Source organism: Symphalangus syndactylus, chromosome 1 (genome assembly GCF_028878055.3).
Source record: "Symphalangus syndactylus isolate Jambi chromosome 1, NHGRI_mSymSyn1-v2.1_pri, whole genome shotgun sequence".
NCBI lineage: Eukaryota > Metazoa > Chordata > Mammalia > Primates > Hylobatidae > Symphalangus > Symphalangus syndactylus.
The window spans coordinates 101,450,597-101,478,154 of NC_072423.2; the positions used below are offsets into that span (position 1 = coordinate 101,450,597).

The following is a 27,558-nucleotide window of genomic DNA, read 5'->3' on the forward strand; positions in this document are numbered from 1 at the left end:
TGCCAACCACCCCCGACTTGGGACACTGGCTCTTCTCCTCCTTCCTCCACAGACCCCCCCACCTCTACCTCCCAGTCCCCACTGAGGGCCTGACAACGCCCATCCTCAGCCCAGCACTCCCAGCTACCCACCGCCATCCTCCCCCTGCAGACACTTCCAGAATGGGTGTCCGGCTCGGTCCCCGTCCCGACTCTGCCCCCTGCAGGCAGCTCCTGTGGCTGCCCCACCCGGCTGTCCTGAGCCCAGAGGTCGGCTGGAGAGGGTCGGTCCTCTCTGGGGTCCTGGGGAGTGAGGAGGCTCTGGTGAAGAGCACGGGCTGCAGGGAGGATGTCAAGGGGAGGGGGAGCTTCTCCTCCAGGCCTGACCACAGGTCCCCTGGACGCCACAGGGAGCTGGCAGAAGGCCTGGGGAGTTGGGCTGGGCCTCCCACCAGGGTGGTTCGGGGCTCCCTGCACAGCACTGAGGTCTCTGGTCCCCTCATGAGCCCAGCCTCCCCTGGGGTCATAGACTTGACCCCTCAAGTCACTGCAGAGCCCAAGAGTGGAGAGACACAGCACCGTGTGCCGGGAAAAGTGCCCACAGGGGCCCCCCATGGCTGAGGCTTCCAGAGGGTAGTGGGACAGCAACCCCGCTCCCCGCCAGCCGCCCGCCACAGCGTTCATGATACAGCTTCAGAGTGTGGGTCGGGGTCTATCTGGGAAGTCAGGGCAAAGGCGGTGGCAGCTGGCAGCACCCACACCCACAGCTGGGGCACTGCTTACATGAGCCCCCATCAGCGGGCCCCTTGGTTGTGCCACACGCAGGGGTCCTGCCCCAGGGAGGAGGTAGTCCAGGGAGGGGCTCGAGGGTGTGGCACAGGCCAGCTGTCACTCCTCCCTGGAGAGGCAGCTGGGGACGCAGCTGGGAGAGGAGCCAGGAGCAGAGACAGCCCGGGGCCAGTAGGTGGGTGACAGGTGGGACAGCGGGAGGGGCACGCGCCGTCCGCCTGGGGCTGGGGTGTAGAGACGGGAACCTGCCCCCCAATGCTTGGTGCTGGCCCAGCCTCCCCCCGGGGCCTCTAGCACCTTCCCAGTTATGTCTGCACCCTTCTGGGCATGGCAGGGGAGGGTGGGGGTCAACCCCTTTCCTTGTAGTCCCATGCCAGTGGGCAAGGGAGACGCCCCAGTGAGCAGGACCCTAGCCTCTCTGCCTGGGGAGGCCAGGTGATGAGCCGCCCGGAGCGGAAGGAGGCCTTGAACTTGGGTCTGAAAGATGAGCAGAGGTTTGCTGGGCTGGGTGCAGGCAAGAGCTAACGCAGGAAGGCAGAGAGCAGGAGTGCTTAGAGGGAGTGGCTCTGTGTGGCCGGAGCCAGATGGGTGACCCTCACTCAGGAGGAAGCACTGGGACCCTCTCTGCACGTGCTGGGTCCCCTGCCTCCCGCTAGGATCCCCACACCCAGGTCCTTCTGGGCCTCTGCTGCACAGATCAGGTCTGGAAGTCTCCCCAGAGGAGGCGGCGCCTGGACTTGGACATCGGCCTGCAGAGCTGGCTTCCCTCACAACCCTGGGAAGACAGAACTCAGTGGGTTGATGTAGGGGAGGGCGGAGCCTCCCTCCAAGGCACCAGCCCAATGCTGGGGGCGACATAGAGAGCCAGAAGCCGGTGGGGGCGGGAGGCTCTGCCCCCCATGGGCTCTACATGCCGAAGCCCCCATGGCCAAGCTGGGACCCAGGGTCAGCCCAGGGAGGCCTCGAGAATGGAGACTGTGGGCCCCACCCCATCACACAGGGAGGAGGTGCTGTGCCCGCTCGGGGTGGCAGCTGCCCTTGTCTGGGCCCTTTGGGTGGGAAGAGGCTTGGTGAAGTAGAAAGCCCAGCCCCAGCCGGCAGCATTGCCTTCTCACAGTGGCAGCCCTTTGTAACCTGGGGGGGCGGGGGTCCCTGCCGGGCATCTCCTTGTTTTCTCACCATGGGGCAGCATTTGGGGGCCTCTTGAGGGACCCCCTAGATGCTTCTACTCAGAGTCCCCAAAGCCAAGGAGCCTCCACTCCTCCGCCTGCAGCCTCCCCTGCCAGTTCTCACTACCCAGGGTTCAGTGGCCTGGGGGCTGATGGAGGGGGTCGCCTCTGCCAAGGCCCCTCCCGGCGCCTCCCTGGCTCATCCAGCCCACCTCTCTCCCATGCTGGCTCAGGCAAAGTGCTCTGGTCACCAGGAGCCCTTCCTGACCAGCCCCGGCCCCTTCTTGGCCTTCGCCCCACCTGGCCTCCCCTGCAGCCCTGGCCTGGGTGCCGGGCCTGCTGGGTCCAGAGCCCACCCCGCCCTGAACAACCCCGAGCCTCAGCCACCCTCAGTTCTCACCCATTTCACAGCTGGGGACTGGAGCCTGGGCCTGAGGTCTCGCCCCCGGGAAGGGGTATCGGGAGACCAGATCCTCACCCCGACACTGCCCCCACTGTCCCCAGCCTCCCTCCTCTGCAGGGCTCCCTGCTCTTCTGGCTGCCACCCTGATGGCTACTTCCTGCCCCACAACCACCAGGCTAGCCCATACTCGGTTCCGACTTTTTCTTCTCAGCCTGCCTGGGGTGGCCCAGGGCATGATTCTTCCACAGCCATAGCCTCAGTCCAGTTCCTCCCTCCTCCCTCCTCCCTCCATTCTTCTCCTGCTCCTTCCCTCCTTCTCTTCCTCCCTTCTCCATCCTCCCTTCTTCTTCCCTCATTCCCTCCTCCCTCTATCCTTCCCTCCTTTCCTCCCCTCCTTCCTCCCTCCCTCCCTCCCTCCCTCCATCTTTCCTTAGCCAGCAGTTTATTTTGTCAGGTGTTAGGGACCCAAAGACGGAGAAGTGAGCTCTCCTCCCTGCCCTTACAAATCTTAGCAGTTGCCACGAAACCAGCGCTGACCCATGATGTGGATCGAGAAGCACAGAGGGGAGCTGGCAGGAAGTCTCTCAAAGGAGGGGCTCTTGTGCCTGCTCTGAGCCTTGAGGTCGCTGCAGTGGGCAGGGTCATGGCAGGGAGGAAGGGGTGCAGTGGCCATGAGTATGTCTAGCGGTCCCCAGGGAGGCACAGCCAAGGGGAGACAGAGCCACCCCCCACCCACACAGCCCTCCCCTCTCCCCATCCTCCCCGTATCCCAGATGCCAGCCCCCACCTCCTGACGACCTGAGGCTTGTCCGTGTCTCTGCCCCCTGCCTCCACCTCTCCCTGCCTCCACCTCTCCCTGCCTCCACCTCTCCCTGCCTCCACCTCTCCCTGCCTCCACCTCTCCCTGCCTCCACCTCTCCCTGCCTCCACCTCTGGGGAGAGGCGCACAGGGAGGGGTCTGTTCCTCTGGGTTCCTTACCCACCCAATCCAAACCTACTTCCCCCTATCCCCCCACCCACCACCGCTGGGACTGCTGTCCAACTTGGGATGGGATGGGGTCGCCTCCTCCGTTGCTGAAGCCCCCTAAGCTTCATGACCCACCCAGTGCTGCATGAGGGCCCTGAGCTCCTGCCTCAACTTCGCCCCAGAGTGGTGATGCCAGGACTAGGCTGAGTGCGGGCCAGGGTGACTGCAGCCCAGGCCTGCCCACCACACACCCCCTGTCCCAAAGGTGCCCACGCCAGCTGGACAGACCCCAATTCTACCAGCACGGGCTGGGGTGACTGCAGCCCAGGCCTGCCCGCCACACACCCCCCATCCCAAAGGTGCCCACACCAGCCGGACAGACCCCAACTCTACCAGCGCGCGCCAGAGTGACTGCAGCCCAGGCCTGCCCGCCACACACACCCCCTCCCAAAAGTGCCCACACCAGCCGGAGAGACCCCAACTCTACCAGCGTGCGCCAGAGTGACTGCAGCTCAGGCCTGCCCGCCACGCACATTGTGTCCCAAAGGTGCCCACTCCAGCCAGACAGGCCCCAACTCTACCAGCGTGCGCCAGGGTAACTGCAGCCCAGGCCTGCCCGCCACACACACTGTGTCCCAAAGGTGCCAAGCCAGCCGGACAGACCCCAACTCTACCAGCGAGTGCCAGGGTGACTGCAGCCCAGGCCTGCCCGCCACACACCCCCCATCCCAAAGGTGCCCACACCAGCCGGACAGACCCCAACTCTACCAGCGAGTGCCAGGGTGACTGCAACCCAGGCCTGCCCGCCACACACACCCCGTCCCAAAGGTTCCCACGCCAGCCGGACAGACCCCAACTCTACCAGCACGTGCCAGGGTGACTGCAGCCCAGGCCTGCCCGCCACACACACCCCGTCCCAAAGGTGCCCACGCCAGCCGGACAGACCCCAACTCTACCAGCATGGGCCGAGGTGACTGCAGCCCAGGCCTGCCCGCCACAAACACCCAGTCCCAAAGGTGCCCACGCCAGCCGGACAGACCCCAACTCTACCAGTGCGTGCCAGGATGACTGCAGCCCAGGCCTGCCCACCACACACACCCAATCCCAAAGGTGCCCAAGCCAGCTGGACAGACCCCGAAGTCTACCCAGACACCCAACAGGAGGGGTGCCCATGCAGCGGCAGACAGCGCTGACCAAAGGGCATCTATGACCCTGGAAGCCTCATGGTGTGGCCTCCGCAGAGCTGCAAGCCTTGGTCCCCTGCTGAGACTGGAAAATGGAGGCTTGTTTCCCCCAACCCCTCTACCCCTGGCTTCCCACTGGTCCTCAGAGGCTGGGTCAGGGACCATCCTCAGAGCAGCGTCCAGAACCGGCTTGATGTCCCGCTGACCAGCCCATCACCTCCCGTGTGCTGGGTGCCCTACCTTTTTTGATGCGCTCCGTGGTCAGCCCTGTGCCGGCAGCACCCTTGTCCCGCTCTGCAGCTATTTCACATCTCTGCCCCCATCTGCCGCAACCAGCCTAGGTCGGAGGTTAGGGCCCCGCCCTGCTCGTGGGTGGCCCTGCCTGTTGCATCCCGGCGTGGCTGCGGCTGTGCCTGTTCTTTCTTCCCCCCTCCTCCTGTTCTGCGTGCTGTGCGTATGGCTTTCTGTCCTCCTCCGTGTCACTGACCACAACGCTGCCGGGCCCGTGCCACGAGTGAGGCGACCCGCGGGACCTTTCTGGGGCCCTTGCCTGCACTCGGCGATCAGCGTCCTCCGCCGCAGCTCTCACCCTCGCATGCATCAGCGTCCTCCGCCGCAGCTCTCACCCTCGCATGCATCAGCGTCCTCCGCCGCAGCTCTCACCCTCGCATGCATCAGCGTCCTCCGCCGCAGCTCTCCCCCTCGCATGCATCAGCGTCCTCCGCCGCAGCTCTCACCCTCGCATGCATCTACATGCAGCCCCACTCGGTGCCTGCTTCCCGCAGGAGGGGACCAAGGAGCCCTGATACCTACAGGTCCACCGACAGCCTGGCTGCTCCTCCCGCCTTTGCTCGACGGCCCTTGGGAGCGCTGCGGCGCCTGGGCCAGCTGGGACTGCCCTGGCAGAGTTCTCGCCGTACTCACGAGGCAGGCTTTTGGCACGTTCCGGGACACGCGACCAGTCCCTGGCAACGACTTGAGGCTCTGCCATCCTCTTTCCTTCCCAGCTAGCCGTGCCCAGATGTACCTCACATCCCTCTGCCCACAGATGCTGCCCGAAGCACTGCCATCCTCCACGCAACCAGAGGCTTCATACATTATTCAGACGTGGTGCCCACCTGGGTGGGAGCAACAGCTGGCACCCAGAGAGAAGGGCCAAGCCAGCCTGGCATTCGACCACCTGTTCCACTCCCACAGCACCGGGATCTTCCTACCGTAGCACCCAGCCGCCAGGACCTCTTCCTGACGCCCCCACACCACGTCTGCCTGTGGAGCTCTGGGGTTCCCGGCCTGGCCACCGGCCCCTCCCCGAAGCTTTCATGGCTGACCAGCCCCTCCCAGACTCATCATCCCTGGGGGTGCAGGGGAGACATCGCAGAGCAGAAAAGAGTCTGACCCTGGGCCGGCCCTACTTTCCCAGGAGGCTCCCTGGTGTATGTCCCCTGGTGCTGTGGACACCCCCTGCCAACCCCCAGGACGGGGGTAAGCTTTGGAGCCTCCCTGAGCCTCAGCTTTCCTATTTGCAAAATGGGGTACGAAGGACCAGCTTCAGTGGGCTGTGGGAGACTCACATGGCCTTGGGATGTCCTCATGGCTGAGGTCAAGTGGACCTGCCTTGGTCCTCTGCACCTGAGGCCCAGACATCCCCGTTTAAAGAGGCACAGTGAGCATCAGTGCAGCCAGCACCTCTGTCCTCACAATGGCTGCCAGGGGCGCAGTCCTATCATCCCCATGACAGAAGCACAAACAGAGGCTGCGAGGTGCACATCTCACATCTCACGCAGTGGTCGCAGGGAGCTGATGACGTGCCTGGGGCTCCAACCCCTCAACCCCCAAGAACCGGGTGTAGGGAAGACCAGGCAGGGGCAGAGGCCAGAAGAGGTGCTGCCCCTGAATGTGAGTGGACGGTCCTGACCCAGGGGGTCCCAGTCCGGGCGCAGAAATTCATTGCTCAGTCCCAGGGAAAACCAGCCCTCCCCCACACTCCCTCCTCTGTTGGGCGCCCCATTTTCCTCGCCCGTCCTCTCCTTGGCAAGCTCGCCAGCCCTCGCCTGGCCTCACTGCTTTCCTCCAGCGTCCATTGCTCACTTCTTTGATCTTCCTCCTACCGCCCATCTTTGGAGCACCAAGGAGCTGTGTGAGACAGCGGCTCTGCAGCCTCCTGCCCCGGGCACCTGCTAGGTGCAGCCCATGTGGGAGAGACCCCTCCTCCCACACCTGGGATCGGCGGCAAGGGGCAGTGCCCAGGACCCTCACGCAGCTTCCATTCGCACCTCAGCCTCTCCCTCTGCCCTTCCCATCCTGCCGCCATCCCGCACCCGCTTCTGCTCCCCTCTTCCTCCTCCTTCAAGGCAGCCCCTGCTCTCGCCCTCCCTCTCCTCATTTTTCCCTCCCTTTCTCTCATTTCTGTCTCGTGCCTTCGCTCTTTCTTTCTTTTCTCTGTCACTTCTCCCCAGGTAGGGTTTGTTCTCGTCGAGAGACCCTGACAACCCCAGGCACAGGGTTGTCCCCCTCCCAGCATTGCTGGCCAGGCCTGGCCCTCTATCTCACCTCCACAAGCACCACCTCGGCTCTCACCAATACCTCCCCAACCCGTCACGGGCAGCAGCTGACCCTCACGGCCATGCTCATGCCTCCCGGGTCTCAGCCCACTTGGAGCCTGGGGTGGGGACCAGAGCCCCTCACCCTTCTCCCTAATGGTCCCCACACCATCCAGGGGTCACCCAAGGGCTTCTCTCCCACAAGCTCCCACTTGCAGCGGCTCCTGCCTGCCCTCTAGAGACCTCTGTGGTTAACCCCAGTCCACCAACCTCTGCCGAGCCGCTCTGAGCCGGATGCTCAGTCCCCGGGCCATGCTCCCTCTGGCCTCAGGGTGCCTTCCCTTTATGGCTCCAGCAGGGGCATCTGGGGGTCGAGTGCCCAGGGCACCCTGGCTGCCGCTTGCTGGCCGCTCTGCCCAGCTCTGGTTCGCCGGCTGGGACTGAAGCCTGAACCGCAGTCCTCTGGGCTCTGGCCCTGACACCCTGCCCAGGGGGCTGGGCCACTCGGTCCCTGCACCTCTACTGCTGGCTCGCTTGGTCTTCTGGGCAGGACGGGCTCTGTCCGAAGACCGACTTCCAGCCCTGCCAGGGCGGGGGCTACCCCACCCTCAGGATCTCGGGCCTGGATGGGCCCAAGGCAGCCACACCCTTTTGGACACTGTGGTTGGAGGCCTGGCTTCCCCCAGCCCCCTCAGGGCCAGCCCAGCAGGCTGCCAGCCCATTCCTGTCCCACTGGCCACATCAGGAGCCCCAGAGGTCCCTGGACCAGGCTGCTCAGCGTGGGTCCCTGCCTGAGGGGCCTTAGAGCCCTGGGGAGAGCCAAGCACGGCGTGGCTGCCACATCTGTACATCTGTGGGCAGATGTGTGCCCGAGATGGAGGGAATGGAGGGGCTCACACTGCCCAAAGAGCCGTGGCTAAGGGTGGGCACGGGGCTCCAGGGACCTCAGTGCTTGATAAGGACGTCTGCCAGGCTGATCCCCAGCCCCCCTCTTCACTCCGGGCCAGGCTACAAGGCACTCTCAGCCGGCCTGGTGCCCTCTCACAAAGCCAGGACCCCACAGGTGGCAGGACCAGGCTGGTGGCTGAGTCTGGGTGACGTCTGGAGTTGAGTGGGCTGAGGTCCTCTTGAGGTCCCCTGACCATCCCTAACACTGGCCTTGCCCGAGCTGGCCCTGGGAGAGCCCCGAGTTGCCCAGGGGCAGGCAGGAGGCACACGGCAGACTCCCAGGTGCCTGGAAGGGCAGACTTGGCAGGGAGGAGTTGTGGGGAGGTCAGCCCAGGGCCCAACCCTGCCAGCCAGAAGCCGCATTCTGGCAGGGTCTGGGAACAGCAGACCTGGAGAAAATGGTGTTATGGGGCTATATGCAGAGTCCCTGGGCTCACACCGGATGTAGACAAGGAGAATCGCTGGGGCAGGGGCGGGGGACGATGGGGCAGGGGGGACACGTTTTCCCACTGGCCCAGGGCACCGTTTTTAATGAATGTAAACTGCATTGAATTTACTCCCTGGCAGCTGCTGGCACCTAGCATGTCCCTTCAGGGCTCATCACTGGGGACACAGCACCCTGCCTGCAGTGCCTCTCCCAGCCCTGCACCTGACATGGCAGGACACCCAGGGGGTCCCCGGGAAAGGGGTGGGGTGATGCAGGTGGAGGAGGGACCAGGGGACCCGGGCTCATCATGCCCTGCTGAGTGGCCTTGAAGTCTCTTCACCCACAGCTTTTCTGAGCCTGGCTCACTCCTTTATCCAACAGGGAGTGGGTAGGGGGCGGCCTGCCTGACCTGGAGGGCTGGGACTGGGGAAGTCTGAGCTGTAGGAGGCTGCAGAGAAGTGATTATGGCAGTGGTGGTGAGCACAGCACTGTCCCAGGTGGTAGTGTGCTTGTGCGTGTGTGTGCATGTGCGTGTGCATGTGTGTGTGCATGTGCATGTGTGTGCACGTGTGTGCACGTGTGTGCATGTGCATGTGTGTATGCATGTGTGTGTGCATGCGTGTGTGTGCATGTGAGTGTGTGCATGTGTGCGTGCATGTGCGTGTGTGTGCGTGTGTGTACATGTGCGTGCGTGTGCGTGTGTGTGCGTGTGTGTACATGTGCATGCATGTGCATGTGTGTGTGTATGTGTGTGTGCACATGTGCGTGTGTGGGTGTGGTGGGTGGGGTGCAGCGGCCTCTGGGTCTGTGTCCTGGAGGGGGTGTGTGTTAGTGCACACGCATGAGCCTTGCTTCATGTAGCTCACCCTGGTTGCTCCCCTTAGCTGGACAAGGGACTCTTGCTGCCCTCTGCCCGGCCCCCATCAGGGCAAGTTCCGAGGGAGTTCAAAGGGACGGGTCCTTATGCCACCAACCCACTGGCTGACCACCTCAAGTGAGGTCCCCTCCCCGCTGTCTCCTCTCCAGGTCCACAGGGACTGGCCCCGAGCCTGGGCCTACGCGGCTCCAGTGCCTCCTGAGTGCTGCTTGCTCACGTGGGGCTGCAGTTGGTGCTGGGCCCGCTGGACGGATGCTCATGGCCAAGCCCCTGGTGACAAGGGGGTGATCCCCCACACAGCCAGACAGGGGCTCTACCCCTCCTCCTGGGGCTGCACTTCCTTCTCTTGGGCCCATTTGTTAAGTAGCACTGGTGAGCCTGGGGGATTGACCCCAGGTACTCCTCAAATCCCAGGCCACAGAGCTCCTGGGGAACAGCAGCGTCCCCTGGGGAAACACATTCCCGTTGGGCAGGGAGGGAGGTCTGACCAACAGAGCCTGGAAGCCCAGGAGGAGGAGGCTCATGGGGGGCCAGGGGTAGGGGGAGCCTGGGATGTGGTGTGCCCAGCTAGGGGCCCACTGCAGATCCTGGTGCTGGTCCTGAACTCGGGTGGCAGCCGGAGACCCTGCCAGGTGGGGACCAGATCAGAGCCATCTCTGCATCTGCACGGACCCAACAAGTGGGAACTGGGGAGGAGGGGTGAGCCGGGCTGCCCTCAACTCCTCAGACCCTGCTTAGCTCACCCCCGTGGGCATCCCTGGCTCTCTGCCCTCTCAGAATCTCAGCACTGAGTGCCTGGACTGGGTGGGCAATGGCAAGCTGACCAATGCCAGCCCTGCCTCCCAGGAGCTCCAGGTCTGGCCAGCATGCTCCATGCCATCAAAGGGAGTCAGAGCAGGACAGCCCTCCAGGTTAGGAAGAAGCAAGGCAGCCTTTGAGGAGGAGGTGGTGTTTCAACTTGGCTTAAAAGCCTGGAAGGGTTGAGGAGGAGGAAGGGCACTGCAGGCGGCTCAGAGTGGCTGATGGTGCAGAGGGATATCTGTGAGACTGCCCAGGCTGGGTCCTGAGGAGCCTTGGGCCCTCCAAACTCTGCTCTCCCACCTGACTCCATGAAGGGCCACATCACTACTTTACAGAGGAGGAAACAGGCTGGAGAGGGCACCACACTGGCCCAAAGCCTGCAGGTGGACAAGGTGCGGATACCTTCCCTGGCCCTGAGGAGCCTCCCACTCAGGGTTGGTGGCTGTGGCCAGGGCGGGTAAGCTCAGCCCAAAGTTCAGTTTCATGATCTGTGAAGCGAGGGTAATAGGAGGGTGCCCAGGGTCCGAAGGACCCCACGGGAGGCCCCAGAAGCAACGCGGAGGATGGGCCCTTCATCCTGGGGGCTCAGAGTTGAGCAGAACCCCTGGGGCTTGGGGAGAGGTGTGAGCAGGCAACAGTGCAGCCGGTGGTGCAGGTGGGACGCTGTGAGTGGGCGACAGTGCAGCTGGCGGCGGTGCAGGTGGGATGCTGTGAGTGAGCGACAGTGCAGCCGGTGGTGCAGGTGAGACAGTGTGAGCAGGCGACAGTGCAGCCAGTGGCGGTGCAGGTGGGACGGTGTGAGCGGGCGACAGTGCAGCCGGTGGTGCAGGTGGGAAGGTGTGAGTGGGCGACAGTGCAGCCGGTGGTGCAGGTGGGAAGGTGTGAGCAGGCGACAGTGCAGCCGGTGGCGGTGCAGGTGGGACGCTGTGAGCGGGCGATAGTACAGCCGACAGTGCAGGTGGGAAGGTGTAAGCGGGCGACAGTGCAGCCAGCGGTGCAGGTGGGATGGGGGAGGAGGATGCATAGGCAGCTGCCAGGAGCCGGGAGGAAGAGAGGCCTCAAGCAGCCTCCGCACTCACACATGTACACGCGGCCAGCCTGGCACCCTCTCCCTGCCCACGCTTGAGGCAGCGGAGCCCACCAAAGCTGGGGGGAGGCCCAGTGGCCCCGTGCCTGGGAGCCTGGCCCGGTGCATGTGGCAGCCCAGCACGGGCACCCTGCCCTGCCCTGCCCTCCGTGCCCAGCCGGGGCAGGAGAGACCTACCTCAAGAGGGTATCCAGGCCCTGTCTGCTAGAGTTCCTCCTCAGAAGCTCGGGACTGCCCAGGCTGCAGCCTCTGCTCAGGCGGTGACCTGGCCTGACCCCAGCCCCGGGGATACAGCAGCATCGTCAAAGGCTCCTGTCCTGTTGGCCCTCCTCTCTGCTGCCCTCCTCCCATACCCCTGCCCCCTTATGCCCGGCTCTCCTTGGCTTTCCTGCCTCTCCCGGCCCCTCACTCCTGCACTTCCTTGGCGCTCTGCCCTGGCCCTCGGTCTCTCACTGGCTGCCACCCCTCCCCTGTCCCTTCTCTCTGGTGTTCTTGTCCCTGTGACCCTCTGCCTGTCTGTCTTGGCCCCTCTGGCCCCTGGCACGGGAGTGTGTGGGCTGGCTCCCTTGGGCAGCCTGGTCCCTCCCTCTGGCACCTGGCACAGGGGTCTGTGGGCAGCCTGGTCCCTCCCTTCGGCTCCTAGCACTAGGGTCTGCAGGCCGGCTCCCTGCGGGCAGTCTGGTCCCTGTGTCCCCATCCCTGCGGGTCTCCCTGACTGTGGGTCTCCCTTTCCCGTCTCCTACTTCAGGACTCTCAGCAGCTGCTTCTCTTTTGTTTCCCCCAGCCCCCTTCTCCTCCCGCCTCCATCTCTTCCACCTCCACCTCCTCCTCCTTCCGAGAAGAGTAAAAATGTCAGAGCGAAAACTCTCCCAGCCCAGCAGCGTGGGGCTCAGCCAGACCTCTGTGGCCCGCTGATGGGCAGCGTGGTTGCCTCCTTCCCTCCCTCCCTCCCTTCTTCTTTCTCTTCCTCCCTCCGCCTCTGCCCTCAGGCCACCTTGGCAGCCGCTGCCCGCCTCTCGGTCTCCCCTAGCCCTCTGTGGTGCCCCTGCCCCAGGCACAGGGGCCTATTCTGCCCATCGCCACCTCCCACCTCAGAGTGCCTCATGCCCTCTGCCAGGCCCTGCCCGGGCCCTCCTCTGTTCTTCTCCTTCGTCGGCCATTCTTGTCCAGCCCCCCCATCAACCTGCCACCTCCCTCACCATCACCGCAGGCCTGGACCCTTCGCTGGTTCCTCTTTGTCCTGTCCCCTCCTTCCCCGTCTCGCACTCAGCCCCTCTCTCCTCTCTCCTTTCCCTCTGGTGTCTCTGTCCCTATCTCTGTCTCCCTCCCTCCTTCCCTCCTCCCTCCCTTCCCCTCCCCTCCCTTCCTCTCCCCTCCTCCCCTCTCCCCCGCTCCTGGTTCTCCACTTTCCCTTTGTTCATTCCTGGCCTCTGCTCTTGTTGTCACCTCCAGAGAAGGCTTGGCACCCCTAGAACCCTCTCTGTTCCCCAAATGGGGAGGCTGCTGCCTTTCCTGGTGGCCCCAACACCCCAACCAGACTGCAGAGATGACCCAAGAGGCAGAGACACCACCAACGCAGCATCTTCGGTTTGGTATTGGCACAGCATGGTCCCAAGAGGTGGCCAGTGGGCACAAAGTCGGCCTGATGCCCTCGCCAGCCAGGCCCCCCTTGCCCCCGTCCTCTGGCCCTGGCCCAGGGAGGAGCAGCCCAGCCCTCTGTTCCTCTGGTTGGGCTTGGCTGCTGTGACTCACTGGAGAACACTTGGGGCTAGTGGCCTGACGGACGAGGGGTGGGATGGGACACATGTTCAGGGCTCACCAAGGGTCAGCTCCGCGATGACAGTCTCACATCCGGCGGCTTGCCCAGCTTGCTGGCACTCAGAACCACCACAGTACCCATGTCCCGGATGGAGAAACCAAGGTCCAGCCAGCAGCACTGGCATCCAAGGTCACAGAGCGAGGGCCTGGCACAGCCAGAACCAGAGCCGGGTCTGCCAGCCACTGGCCACCAGATTAGTCCCGGGCCACCATCTGTGCATGGGCACTCATCTGCCTATGCCACCCTGTGTCCCCATATCCACGGAGAACAGCCACCTCTTGCCTCCCCAGCTATCATGATCCTGGCCAGGCCAGGGAGTTGGGGTTGCGCAGCACCTAGGGAGCATTGACAGAAGCAAGGGTGAGGCTGTGAGCAGACAGGCGAGCGGGTGAATCACTGGGGAGGGCAGTGTGCCGGGGGTGGCGGCGACAGTCGGAAAATTCCACATGGGACCATAGCCCGGGCTGTGGTGACTCAGGTGGTGGGCTACCCCATGGAGACTGCGGGGGTCAGGAAGTCCGTCCCCACTCCCTACGCACACACCAGGCTGGGTCCCAGGGCCAGTCCTGGAGAGAGGAGCCCACAGCATCTCCCCTCCCCCGGCACAACCCAGGAGGAGCAGGGAATGTACACTAGAGACCATGGTGTTGGCCCCACATCCCCAGCATCCGCAGAGCTGCAGAGACCACAGGATTCTGGAGTAAGCAGGAGGGATGGTAGCCAGGGCTGGACCTCAGGTTGGACAAACGTTTAGTGAGATCACCCAGGGGAGGGGAGGTCACCCACAGGAGGCAAGATTACCTGGGGGGGAGGTGAGATCACCCAGGGGAGGTGAGATCACCCAGGGGAGGCCAGATTACCTAGGGGAGGTGAGGTCACCCAGGAGAGGTGAGGTCACCCAGGGGAGGTGAGATCACCCAGGGAAAGCTAAATCACTCAGGGGAGGTGAGATTACCAGGGGTAGGTGAGATCACACAGAGAAACTGAGATCACTCAGGGAGGCCAGATCACCCAGGTGAGGTGAGATTACCGGGGGCAGTGAGCTTGTGCTTTATTTGCACCTCAACCTGCCTATTTCCTCCTTGCCTCCTGTTTTGACTTCTGGAGGGAGTCCAGCCACAGACAGCCAGGAATGAAATGTGGCCAAGGCGTATTTTAGTTCAAAAGAAGGAAGAATATTCCCACAGGGAAAAGAGCTACTTTGGAATGGCAGGACTTCCCTGTCACTAGAGAATGATCATCTGTCAGAAATGCTGATGGATGGGAAGTGACAAGAACAGATATTTACATGCAGTGGCCAAGATTCATGGTTTTACAACTAGGGCATGTCCTGTGAGGGACAATATGGGAGAGCATTTGATGTCAACTCCACTGTTATGTGTGCGCTCATCCATTCACCCACTCATCCATCCATCTACTCATCTATCCATCTCTCTGTCCATCTCTCCATTCATCCATCAGTTCATCCATCCATTTTACCCATTCACCCACCGATCTATTCATCCATCCATTTATCCACTCATCCATCCATCCATCCACTCATCCATCCATTCATCCATCCATCCATCCATTCACCCATCCATCCATCCACCCATCCATTCACCCATCCATCTATTCATGCATCCATCTATTCATCCATCCATCTATCCATCCACCCATCCATCCATCCACTCATCAATCCATCCATCCATCCACCCATCCATTCACCCATCCATCTATTCATCCATCCATCTATCCATCCACCCATCCATCCATCCATTCATCCACTCATCCACCAGTCCATCCATCCATCCATCCATCCATCCATCCATCCATCCATCCATCTATCCACCCACCCATCCACCCATCTATCCATCCATCCATCCATCTATCCGTTCACTTATCCATCTATTCACCTATCCATCCATCCATTTACCCATCCATTCATCCATCCATCCAATCATTCATCTATCTATCTGTTATCCATCTATCCATCCATCTATTCATCCATCCATCTATCCATCCACCCATCCATCCATCCACTCATCCATCCATCCATCCATCCATCCATCCATCCATCCATATGTCTATCCATCTGTCTCTCCATCCTTCCATATATTTATTCAATAAATTTGTACTGAATGCAGACACTTTGAAGGTGTTGGGGATTTAGCATTAACAAAGTCCCTGCTCTCACGATGATCATGTTTCAAGTGTGGGAACAAACACATAAATAAATAAAGGTCAGATGATGGAAAATATGACAGAAAATATAAATCAGGGTAAAGGCATATGGAGTTCTGGAGGAGATTGATATTTTATGTATGATAGCCTCATGGAAATAAGTAATTCTTTCCTTGGGTTTTTATATATGAAAGCCTCATGGAAAGAAGTAATTCTTCTCTTATTTGAAAAGAAATGAGAGAAATGGGAGGAAGTGTTTCAGGAAGAGAGTGCAAAATTCCTGATTTATTAGTGTGTACTCACACATCCGTTCTTTCTAACAGTTCACTCAGCACGGATTCAATTGTCTATTGATTCATTATCCATTTATCTTTCTACTCATCTCTTGTTATATCCACCCATATATCCATCTATTCATCTATTATCCATATCCATCCATATGTCTACCTCTCCTGACATCCTTCTATTAATCTTTCCAATCATTTATATGTCCATATGCCAGCCATCCACTCATCCACCCATACATAATTCCATCTCATGTGTCCTTCCATCATTACATTCATTCACCCATTTATACACCCATTCATCCACCATCCATTCATCCACAAATCCACTCATCTTTTGTTTTGGTACAATTGCTCATTTAGCTGTTGGGCTGATGATCAGCCAATATACACAGATACAACACAGTTGAATATAGGAATATATATAATCAGCACCCATTCCGGTAGATTAATATTTGTACTACATGCTTTGTTAAATATTCTAAATATCACATCTGCATTTATCTATCCACCCATCCATTCGTTCTTTCATCCAAACATCCATATATACATACATATGTTCTTCTGTCCATCCATCTATTTTTTGTTCATCTGCTCATTTGTTCATCCATTCATCAATTACTAAATAATTCTTTCTATTTATACATGAGTTATACTCTATTTATACATGAGTCCATCCACCCATTCATCCATCCACCCCCATCCATCTTCCCATCCATTCATCCACCTGTCCATCTATCCATGCACCTATCCATCCACTCATCCCTCCATCCATCCACCCATCCATCCATCCATCCATCATTATCCATCCATCCATCCATCATTCAATTATCCATCCATCCATTTGTTCCTATTTCCTATCATTCTTCATTCATCTTTCCATTCATTCATACTGTTCTCCATAATTGATTCTTTTCTAATCTTTATTTTTCCTTTCTTATGCAGCTAAGACATGGTTCATAAGCTCATGGCCCAAGAATAAAGCAGACCACCGTGGCCCAGGAGGCTGAGCACCTCTATAGAGCCTAAGCAGGGGCTACAGGGGTAGGGATCTGTCTTCATATTGACACATTCTCATCATCCCTGACACATACCTGCGAATGTATGTTCACAGAGCAGCAGCCCAGTGAAAGGTGCTTTGAGCACTGAGAGAGTCCATGGGGACAGGGGAGGTCAGGGTGGTGGCCTCAGTGGCTCCCGAGTGATCCCTGGTGGATAAATGTCTCTGATTTAAAGAGGAGGCAGCCTCCAAATGCTTGGAGTATGCATCTGTTCAGTGTGGCCCTCTGTTCAAGCAAGCGCTGCTGACAGCAGGAGAATGGGCCAGAGCCACACGTAGGGGCCAGGATGGTGGGTCGTGGGTGCTGGGTGCTGGGGGCTGGGGGCTGGGTGGTGAATGGTGGGTGCTGGGTGGTGGTGATGAAGCTCAGATTTTGGTTGGGACTGGGTCTAGGAGAAAGGCTAAGGGATTATTTCTAGATTCATCTGGAATGAACTGGCTAGATCCTTTCATCCCAAGTCCCATTGCTTTTCTGAGGGGAGGTACCCGGGAGAGGAGGAGGAGGCAGCCTTGCCTCAGAAACCAAACTGTCAAAAGTGTAGGTTCCACCCAGGAAGGAGGAGCACAGGCACTTTTGAGATGAGAGGGATGTGCTCTTCTCTGGAGCGGAAAGGAGCAGTAGGTGAGGTCCCACCTGCCAGGGATGGAGCAGGAGAGTGACCCTGCACAACCTTGGATCCTCATCTGCAGCCCATGGGTAGCTGGAGACTGGGGACTCTGGGAAGGGTACTGGGCATAGAACCCACCCCCTGCCCCAGTGGACAGGGTATCCTGGACACCTCAGCCACTCTCCCCGAGTGTGTGGTGTGTGTAGAGGCCCCTGAGTCTGCACCCCTGCTCCCAGGGAAACTGGGAACCCAGGAGGTATGCCGGAACCCTTCATGCTGTGACCTACAAATGCCCCGCACAGAGCGGCCCTGCTCCAAGCTCTGAGGTCAGGGGCCCATCTGCCTCCCTCCTCCTGCCGGGAGATACAGGGGACTCAGAGGCCCTCCCTGCCACAAACTCCCTTCCCCGACAACCCACAAGCAGCTTGGAGGCAGTTAGCAGATGGAGTTAGGATAGGACTTGCCTGGCCCCAAGAAAGGGCCAGGGGCTTTCCTCCCTCCACCCCTGCTCAGCATCTCCCTCCTCCCTTGTCTGCCTGTGTCTGGCACTGGCGGGGCCGTGCTGGGTGGGACACAGCTAGGAGGCTTGGCTTTCTCAGTACCCTAATCTCCTATCAACCCCACCCCCATGCGCCCCTCCAACCTCTTTCCAGGTCCCTAGATGTTGGGGAGGGGATGGGGGCTGGGCTGGCTGTAGAGAGTCTAACCCTGGGGAAGGGGCCCTGCTGGGCTGCCCCCTGGCCGAGCCTCTCCAGCCCACTCGCTTCCCTCTCTTCTAAGTATCAATACAGCTTCATCCACAGCCAGGGCCTGGTTCTGTCTGCCTCAGTGCACATGGAAAGCCCTCTCTGATTGCCTTGTGGTCCTGGGCTGCCGTCTCCCAGAAGGTCTTTAGTGGCCACCAAAAAGATGCTGAGGGCTGGGATTTGGGCGGGGCTGGGCTGGAGGGAAGTGGAGGACCTTGCTGGTCCAGCAGTGCCCAGTCCCAGTTCTGCTTTTCGGGACGGTCCCTTTGCTGGTCCAGCAGCGCCTGGTCCCAGTTCTGTTTTTCGGGACGGTCCCTCTGGGTGCTTGCTGAGCTTGGGCCATGAGCAGTGCTCTGGCGCTCTTGGGAGCCTTTGAGTCCAGAGTGGGTGGTGTGTGGTGTGGGGTCAGAGAGCCCCCGGGAAGGGCAGCCCAGCCCAGCTCCCTGCTGGTGCCCACAGGTCTTGTGGGCCCTCAGCACGGAACCCCACAGGGGTAAGGACTCTAGCCCCTCCCCAGGCAGGGAGCAGCCCTTGGACAATGCACTTGGCCCCTGTGAGCCTGGGTTTCCATCTGTGAAAAGGGAAGCTGCAGGGACCTGCCTCACAGCTCTGGGGGATGAAACAAGAGCCTTGGTTTAAAAAGCTTGGCAAAGGTGGGGCGCGGTGGTTCATGCTTGTAATCCCAGGACTTTGGGAGGCTGGGGTGGGTGGATCACCTGAGGTCAGGAGTTCAAGACCAGCCTGGCCAACATGGTGAAACCCTCTTCTCTACTAAAAATACAAAAATTAGCCGGCGGCAGTAGCAGGTGCCTGTAATCCCAGCTAGTCGGGAGGCTGAGGTGGGAGAATCTCTTGAACCTGGGAGGCGGAGTTTCCAGTGAGCCGAGATTGTGTCACTGCCCTCCAGCCTGGGCAACAGAGCGAGACTCTGTCTCAAATAAATAAATAAATAAATAAATAAATAAATAAATAAATAGCTTGGCAAAGACTGGCCTGGAGTGAGTGCTTGGTCTGAGTGGCTACATTCTGAGTGTGCAGACGGGGAAACTGAGGCTTCAGAGGGGTACAGCTTACTCATCCAGAAAGCAATACAAGGGCCGATAGCAGCCGATGCAAGGCCAGCCCTGGGGCCTTGCAGCCCATCCCCCTCCCACTGCCCCAGCAGTGGGATCTCAGGGGCTGGAACTGCAAGGCAGAGCTCACACCCCCACTCCTCACCAGGCTGAGGACTCAGAGCGGGAGACCACTGGGCCCTCTCCGCTGCCAACAGCCTCCTCTTCTCTAGGGCTCACCCATCCCTCTGGCACGTTCTCAGGGAACTGAGGCAGAGGCAGACTGACCTGTAGGGTAGTGGAGGGGAGGCCCACCATCCTGCCAACCCAGGGTGCCAACGGCCAGGGCCTGTCCCAGCTGGACCCCAGACCCTACTGGCACTGCCCTTGTGTGGCTCCAGGATTGTTCTAGGAGACATGAGGGAACCAGGAAGGGGGCACAGGAAGGAAGGATTCTGGCTTCCAGAATCAGTGGGGGTGGGGCCTGTGATGCTCCCATTTGTGCGACCAGCCCGGCTGGGTGTTGGCGGACAGCAGCGCCTGCCAGCCCAAGAGGAAGAAGACAACTTTCTGCTTCCCTGGGAAACTTCCAGATGCCTGAGACCCCTTACCCAGGGCAGAAGGAAGGGGACCTCCCCGGGGATCTCGGGTCCAGACATCAGGTCTTGACCACAGGAAGGTGTAGGGAGGGAGCCCCAGGGCTTAGCCCTCAATCCTAACCTCCCTCAGCAGCCGCTGTGGGGCCAGGGCTGGGGCTGAGGTGGCTTCCCCAACTGTCCCCAGCGCTGCCCTCTTTCCTGAGCAGCTGTGGGCACTGCTGGGGGCTCTCAGGGCCGTCTGCCCCAGCTTGGAGCATTGCACATCCTCCAGGTAGTGCCCAGCCCTGGCTCAGAGGGCAGGTGGGCGGGAGGGCTGCCCACGGGCCTGGCTGCCTGGGGAGTTCCATCCCATGGGCTCCTACTGCTCAGATGAAGACTTCCAGGGGGCTGCCAGGGACCTCCAGCCCCTTCCTCCTACAGAATCTGGAGCTTTGAGAGTCTCCGGGGACAGATGGCCAGAAGGGGCCCTGCCAGAGTGGCCCCTCAGGTCATCCCTGCCCTTCCCAACTCAGCTCAGCACACAGAGAAGCGAGGGAGGCTCCGATGGGCCAGGCAGGGCTCCAGGACTGGCCCTGTCCATGGCAGGTGCTGCCAGAGTCCGGGGCAGCGGCCTCCCACCGTGGGCTGGGCAAGCCTTTGAAGGTCCACAGAAGGGCAGGGTGGTTGGGTGATGCTAGAAAGGGCATGTGCCAGGGCTCTGACACCTTCCAAAACTGGGAAGAGCTGGGAAAGCCAGTGGGATGGGAAGTGAGTTCAACCAGGCCAGGTGGGCCCGGCGTGGCCACCCAGGGGCATGGACTTTGCCTGTAGCTGGTGAATGGTTCTTTCCATGGGAGGCACGGCCTGGTCGCGCATGGGGAACAGACTGGGGGAAGGGTCATCCTGATGGGGGCCTGGGCTACAGTAGAGGCAGACTGAGAGGGCCACCAGGGTGTCTGTGGGACAGGGTGGGGGCAGGCAGACTTGCCTTCTAGGTGTGGGCATGGGGTGGGCACCCCAGGGCAGCTGGGCCAAGGACAGGCACTGCAGCCAAAAACACAGTGTGACCCCAGGGAGGGTACACCCCTGCAGAACTGGACTCCAACATTTGGATATGTCGAACCCAAGGTCCGAGAGGGCATCCTGACCCTCCCCAGCTGTGAACTGGGACTGCCCCACCCTCATCGCCTCAAGGCCTCCAAGGCCAGATAGTTCCTCAGTGTGGGGAGAACCTTGCTCTTTGGGGCTATAGAGGGCAGGCATCCCCCAGCGTCACCAAGGAGTCCCCACAGAGCCACAAGGGAGCTCTGTGAAATCCTCGTCCCTGTCCCCAAGGGACAAGGACAAGCTAGTGACTGTCAGCTGGACAGTGGGGCGAGACAGGAGTGCCCCCGAGTGGAGGAAGCAGAGCCTAGACTCCGCCTGGGGTCAGGGGACCTTCTTTGGCCTGAGGCCTGGTGGGAGAGAACAGTCCTGTCCTGGGGGCATCTGAGAGACCACATTATGGAGGGGTGGTTCTGAGGAATTTGGCCCCGTCCTGGGCAGTCTGAGGGGAGGGGCCACATCATGGGACAGTCTGAGGGGCTGGACCCACTTGTCCGGCTGGAGGAGCTTGGCCTGCCCTGGGCCTCATGTCGGGGGCATGTCCTGAGACCATCACAGCCTGGCGTCCCTGGCGCTCTGTGAGATGCATGGGGGGCTGTCTCGCCTGCTCTGCTCCAGCCGCAGCCGAGCCTGCCCAGCCTGGGCCTTCCTGGGGACTCCCATGTGGGGGCTTCCCAGGACACACATCCCTGCCTGGGTGCAGGGGACTTCTGTCCCATCCTAGACAGGAAACTCCCCGGTTCCCTTAGTCACCTTGTGAAATGAGAAGCCTGCCGCACTGGGGCTCTCAGTTTCATTCTGAAAGGTCAGGCTTGGCTCCGCACCCCATGCAATTCGGGGGGGGCAGGGGATGTCCAAGGAGGGGGTCCAGGCTTTGCAGAGCCCAGGAGAACTGCCGCTCTCCAGCTGGAGCTCCTGACAGCCCCGGCACAGGTGCAGCCCTGGCCTCCCAGGATCTGCATCAAGATGCCCCAGGATCATCTGTGCCTTGGCCATGCCCACTCCAACCCCCCCGCCCTGGCCCCGCCCCACCCCGGGGATCCAAGGCATTTGAGACAGCTGGGAGGGGGTGGCCAAGGATGAGGCCAAGGAGGAAGGTGGGGGTGCCCCAGCCCAGAGGCTCATGTCCTGCCCTTGTATGGGCTTGAGGTGACCAGGAGCAGCACCTAGTCCAGGGCTGGGGGTGGTGCTGACAGGAGGGCCCGTTTTGGAACCAGGACGCAGCTGTCGTGCACCCAGCAGCCTGTCTCCCTGCACATGGCCTGGGCAGGGTATCCTCCCACCTCTCCCTGGGGACAGGCACGGACATCCCGACCCAGCCCTCAGCCAGCCCCGGCCTCTGCTTAGCCTCCAGACTCATGGCACTCAGGGTCCCTTCAGCGGCCCCCGCACCTGTACCCAAGTGGGATTTGGCAGGAAGAAGTCAGAGATGCGGACCCCTCACACCACCAGGCCCACGACAATGTGACGGCCACCAAGGACACAGACACAGGACAGTGACTGCAGCCACCAACGCAGCACAGGAGCTTTGCATGAAGGCCGGGAGGTGGTCCCTGCACCGCCCTGGGTCGGGTAGACAGGGACCCTCTGCCATCAGCACCAAGGCAGAGCCTGGCAGCAGCCCTGGCTGCAGTTTTGGGGTGTGTGAGCGTCACCCTAGGCCTCCTCTCAGATCCATCCTGTGTGGCTGCGGGCATCACGCCCTTTCTGCAACCTGGGCCCCAGCGCCTTCCCTTCTGCACACCAGGCCACAGCTCCCGCTGGCCTGTTCCTAGGCCGGCCTCTATCCCCAGCACCGGATCCCCATCCCCTGACCATCAGCACGTCACCCCTCTGCCCCTCAAAGCCCTACCTGTCCCTGCACCCCACGCCCTGAGCCCTCCCATCTCTTCTGGGACCCGCACCGGGGGCAACTCGGGTTCCCCTGGCGAGGCTCAGCTGTGATACCTGGATGCCTGCTGGCCGGCAGCTCCCCTCTGCCAGGGAGCCCAGTTACCAGGTCCCTAGCCCTCTCCACCCACCCCAGCACAGGGCTGGATGCCCATTGGTACCACAGAGTACAGCTGCCTGCTAGGAGGCCTTTGGCAGCGGGGTTTTTCTGCCTAGCTCTGGCAGTCCCACACACAAGCTCTGCCATGCCCCCTCATGTCCCCACCCCAACCAACACACGGTGCCCAGCACCCAGCACAGGCACCTGCCAGGATCCTGGGCCTTGTCCTTTACCGCAGGTCAAGGCCAGCTTTGGGTGCCCTGCCCTGAGGCCTGCTGGGCCCCAAGCCTGGCGGCCTCCAGACCCTCAAGGCAGGATAGCCCCTCTCAGATAGTCCTGTGGGCAGGTGGCCGGGCCCGGGCCAGTTCCACCCATCCCAGAGCAGCTGCTCCCCAGCCCCCACCTCGCCTCTTCCCAAGCTAACAGGTCCCACAGTCCCCAGCTCCTCCCCAGCAGTCCAGGACACGTCTTGGGGTCTCCTTGCTTCAGGCATCCACCACGGGCTTAGGATCCCACGCGCCTCCCCCATTGAGTCCAGGGCGCAGAGGCAAGCGGAAAAGACCTCCACCCTTGTTGTGAGGGGGGGGTCCCCGCAAGACTTCCTGCCACTTGTCTGTGGGTCCCCAGTTTCCCCATCGGACATCCAAGTTCTCCCATTGGGGGCCCCAGACTCCCCATCAGGCACCCCAGTTCTCCACCCTCCATGCAGCTCAAGGACTATGCACCCATGGACATGGCACAGGGCACCGGGCGTCGCTGCAGACCCTTACCCCAGCAACTCTTCCCGCTCCTCAGCGCCCAGGTCACTCGAAGCCTCCGCCATCGGCCTGTAGTCTGGGCCCCACAGGGTGCTGGCAGATCCCTGGAGTGGGTGTACGTGCTGTGGCTTTCAGTGCTTTCTGGGGCGGCCTCTGAGCCCCCACCCCCAGCCAAGTTTCACTTCCCCCTTCCGGCTGCAGGTTGAGGTTTGGAACCTATCTCGGCTTGGGTCAGGGTGTTGTTTTTTAATCTGTTGCTACAAGAGGAGAGGAAGAAAAAAAAAACCCAAACCACCCCTCAGGAAGCGTTAAGCAAGTTACAGGGGCCTGGCGTGACAGAGACAGGGTGCGAGGGCCAAGATGGCCTCAGGCAGCTCCTCATGGCTTGGGGAGGGGGGCCCACATTGCCCCTGGTCCCCGCTAGTAGCTCTGGCCAACAGGCCCATCTGTGAGTGGCCAGTTCTCCTGCAGCATCGGGGACAAACATGTCTGTGATCCCATAAGCACCACATGAGCGTTTTAGCCTCTGAGTGAAATCTCCCCAGAGGTCGGCTCTCCTGCAGGTGCTCGTGGAACTTGGTGGAGCCTTTTCTCAAAGCCTGGGGTCATAGCCTTGAGCACATCAAACAGCTGTGGGTCCCAGGTGGCTTTGGGGGCTGCGCCTGGGATGCCCCTGTGTTCTACCCGTCGGGTGCCTTGTTCCGTCTTGGGCTCCCTTGCTGATGCCGAGCTGTCGGGCAGCTGCCTCGTCCCCCCGCTGCCCCTTGCTCTCTGTGCTCTGGGCGCTGGAGTTGACCACCGAGGGGTTCGTGTCCCCAGGCTCTAAAGGCAGTGCCTCAGGGACCCTCCCAAGAGGCATAGGCCGGCCCGAAGTAAGGGATGGAGGCTGCTTCCAGCCCTCACTGTCCTCAGCTTCTGGGAGTGACCATGCAGTGGCTCCAGAGTCAGGAGGAGGGATGCATGACTGCAGGAGCCAGACCCCAAAAGCTGAGGCAGGGGAGGACTTAAGCTGGGCCAGAGTAGGGCAGCCACAGAGGTGTCGAAGGCTTCCCTGCTGGAAACCTCAGCACAGGAGAAGGGGAGAAGGGAGCCCTGGCCAGCGGCTTGGCCTAAGAAATCCAACCAGCAAGGACTTGCAGGGGCTCCCATGGCAAAGAGGGGCTGGAGAGAGGCCAGGGGTTGGGAGGGCCCTGGGCCTAGAGTGTTGACCCATCAGGGTGGGGCAGAACCAGAGGCCGCCTCCTTGGGAAGCAGCGAGCCCCCCACCCACCAAGCACACCACAAAGACCTGCAGAGGCCTTCAGAGCCCCACGAGCGGAGGCACCAGAGGGATCCGTGGCCCAGATGATGGGCAGGGCTAGAACCAGATCAGGCCCAGCGCCATGGAGATGAACAGCCCATGCTTGTGTCTTCCCCACGCCCCGTCCCTGGGGGTCCCTAAGGACCCCCAAGTCTCCCTTGCAGAGCGGCCCATGGCAGAGCCCTGCGGTTCTCACCATGTGGCCTCCATCCTGAGGCCATCCTGAAACAGCTCCCCTCGGGGTGGTAGGGTCTCCCTTTCAGGTTGCGGCCATTCCGCTTACCCACCCGTCCAGGCACCGCGTCGGCAGGTGCAATGCCTGTGTCCTCCTGCCCTTGAGGTCCTTCCCCTGGCCTGCAGAAGGGCAGCCCCAACGTCGTGGCTGGGAGCTTCAGGAACCTTGCCAGGAAAAGGACAGGCAGGTGGAGGCTGGGGTCCACCCCCTCCCGCCCTCTACTGCCCGAAGGCTGGACCGGCTGCCTCACTTTTGGAGCTAGAACAAAATGAGAATGCAGAATCCTGTGGTTCAAAAACTAGGAATTTTGGCCGGGTGCAGTGGCTCACGCCTGTAATCCCAGCACTTTGGGAGCCCAAGGCAGGTGGATCGCTTGAGGTCAGGTGTTTGACACCAGCCTGGCCAACATGGTGAAACCCCGTCTCTACTAACAATACAAAAATTAGTCAGGCATGGTGGCAGGCGGCTGTAAGCCTAGCTACTCGGGAAGCTGAGGTAAGAGAATCGCTTGAACTTGGGAGGCAGAGTTTGCAGTGAGCCAAGCTCGTGCCACTGCACTTCAGCCTGGGCGACACAGCAAGACTCCATCTCAAACAAAACAAAACAAAAACAAAAAAACCGTAAGAATTTCAAGAGGGAGACACAGAGCACAAAACCACACTCAGCCCCAGGTCCTCGAAGCTGCTCGGCCAGAGGGGGAGGCCCACAGGCCCTGGAACTGAAGGCTGGGGTGACGATCGGCCTGCCCCAGGGGCTTGGAGAGTGTGCCCTCCTCCCCTCTGCCTACCCAACCCTGTTGGGGCTGAATCATGCCCCCACCCCCACATTCATATGGTGAAGTTAAAACCCTACCCCTAGGCCAACCCCTCAGAGCGTGACCGTGTTTGGAAGCGGAGTTGCTGCAGGTGTCATTAGCTGGATGAGGTCATGGTGGAGGAGGGTGACCGCTCATCCAGTGTGACTGGTTTCCTTACAAAAAGAGGAAATGTGGACCAGGCACGGTGGCTCACGCCTGCAATCCCAGCATTTTGGGAGGCTGAGGCTGGCAGATCACAAGCTCAGGAGATCCAGACCATCCTGGCTAACACAGTGAAACCTCATCTCTACTAAAAATACAAAAAAAAAAAAAAAATTAGCCGGGCGTGGTGGCGTGTGCCTATAGTCTCAGCTACTCAGGAGGCTGAGGAAGGAGAATGGCGTGAACCAGGAAGGCGGAGGTTGCAGTGAGCTGAGATCGTGCCACAGCACTCCAGCCTGGGCGACAGAGCAAGACTCTGTATCAAAAAAAAAAAAAAAAAGAGGAAATGTGGACACGGGACACAGACACCCATGGTGGGGAGTTCCCCATGAGAAGACAGTGGAGATGAGGGTAAGGCATCCACAAGACAGTTGCACCAAGGGGCACTGGGACCCCCAGCAGTGGGAGAGGCCTCAGGAGAACCAGCCCTGCCCACCCCAGGGTCTTGGACTTCCAGAATATGGGAGCTCAACGTCACGGCAGCCGCAGGGCAGCAGGACAGTCCCTCCAGCGACATGGCCCACAAGCAGGCCACAGAGTGGGGGAGCCCTGCCCTGTTCTCGAGGAACCCAGGCCGAGGAATAGGCACACTCCAGGATGCTCACGGGGCTCTGGGAGGCCTTCTCAGCAGATGTGTGCCCTCACCTCCCGAATCGCAGAGGAAAGGGAAGCCAGGGTGCGGGGTGTCCTTCTGTGGCCGTCCAGCCCTCTCTCCTGCCCACATCACCATCGTGGAGAAGGCCGACTCTTGCTCTCTCACTCAGCTCCTCCTCTGCAGACACTGGGGCCATCTTGCGGCCCATCCATCTTCCTCCCCATCCCCCCAGCCTCTCCTCCCTACACCCTCCACGTTGATGTGCAAATCACTCAACCTTTTAACAAAAAAACAAAAGCAAAGAGCATCCCGGAGGCGGCCCAGCCCATGTGGCCTGCCGGCTTCTCACTCCTTCCCTCCCTGGCCAAGCCCCTGCCTCCAGCCCTTCTCTCCACTCAGCCTGGACTAGCAGGCATGGGCAAGGGAGGAGGTGTCCACAGCAGGGGCCCAGCCACCCCTCAAGCAGTCAGGGCATTTGTGTGTGTGTGTGTGTGTGTGCGACAGGGTCTTGCTCTGTTGCCCAGACTGAAGTGCAGTGGTGCAGCCAGGGCTCACTGCAGCCTCCACCTCCTTGGCTCAAGTGATCTTCCCGCCTCAGCCTCCCAAGTAACTGGGATCGCAGGTACATACCACCACGTCCAGCTAATTAAAAAATTTTTTGTGTGTACAGCCACTCATTTGTGTACAGACGGGGTCTTGCCATGTTTCCCAGGCTGGTCTTGCGCTCCTGGGCTCAAACCATCCTCCTGTCTCAGCCTCCCTCAGTGCTGGGAGTACAAGCATGAACCACTGCACCCGGGCAGTGCATGCAAGTTTGAGAACCGCGTGGGCCCTGCTGGGTGGGAGGTTAAACAGGAACAGAGCCTTCCTCTGAAGAGGTAAGAGTCTACCCAAGAATCAGATGCAGAATCATTTCTTCCCTCGGTGCCGCTCACTCCTGAAACTCTAAGGGAGGTGTGTGGAGGGCAGACCCCGGCCCCTCCGTTGTCCTGTCTCCAAATCTGGTGCAGGATCCAGCGAGCAGCACAGGGACCAGCAAGCGGCTGCATCAGGTGATGAGTTAGTTTGGATTCCGGGA

The 27,558-nt window shown here is 60.6% G+C and overlaps 1 protein-coding gene across 3 annotated transcripts in view; it reads right to left on the reverse strand.

Annotated features, from left to right (window-relative positions):
* The window catches only part of LSP1 (lymphocyte specific protein 1), a 40,613-nt gene extending 15,587 nt beyond the window's left edge, over positions 1 to 25,026 (reverse strand). The window contains exons 1-2 of one of the 3 annotated variants that reach the window (XM_063636072.1): positions 24,920 to 25,026; positions 23,345 to 23,589 (exon numbers count right to left, since the gene is read on the reverse strand). In XM_063636072.1, coding sequence (XP_063492142.1) covers positions 23,345 to 23,397 — 53 coding nt within the window. In that variant the 5' untranslated portion in view covers positions 23,398 to 23,589; positions 24,920 to 25,026. Of the gene's footprint in view, positions 1 to 23,344; positions 23,621 to 24,919 lie in introns of those variants that run through there. The other 2 variants (XM_055272183.2, XM_063636074.1) reach the window with 2 other exon arrangements.
* Between the last annotated feature and the right edge of the window lie 2,532 nt (positions 25,027 to 27,558).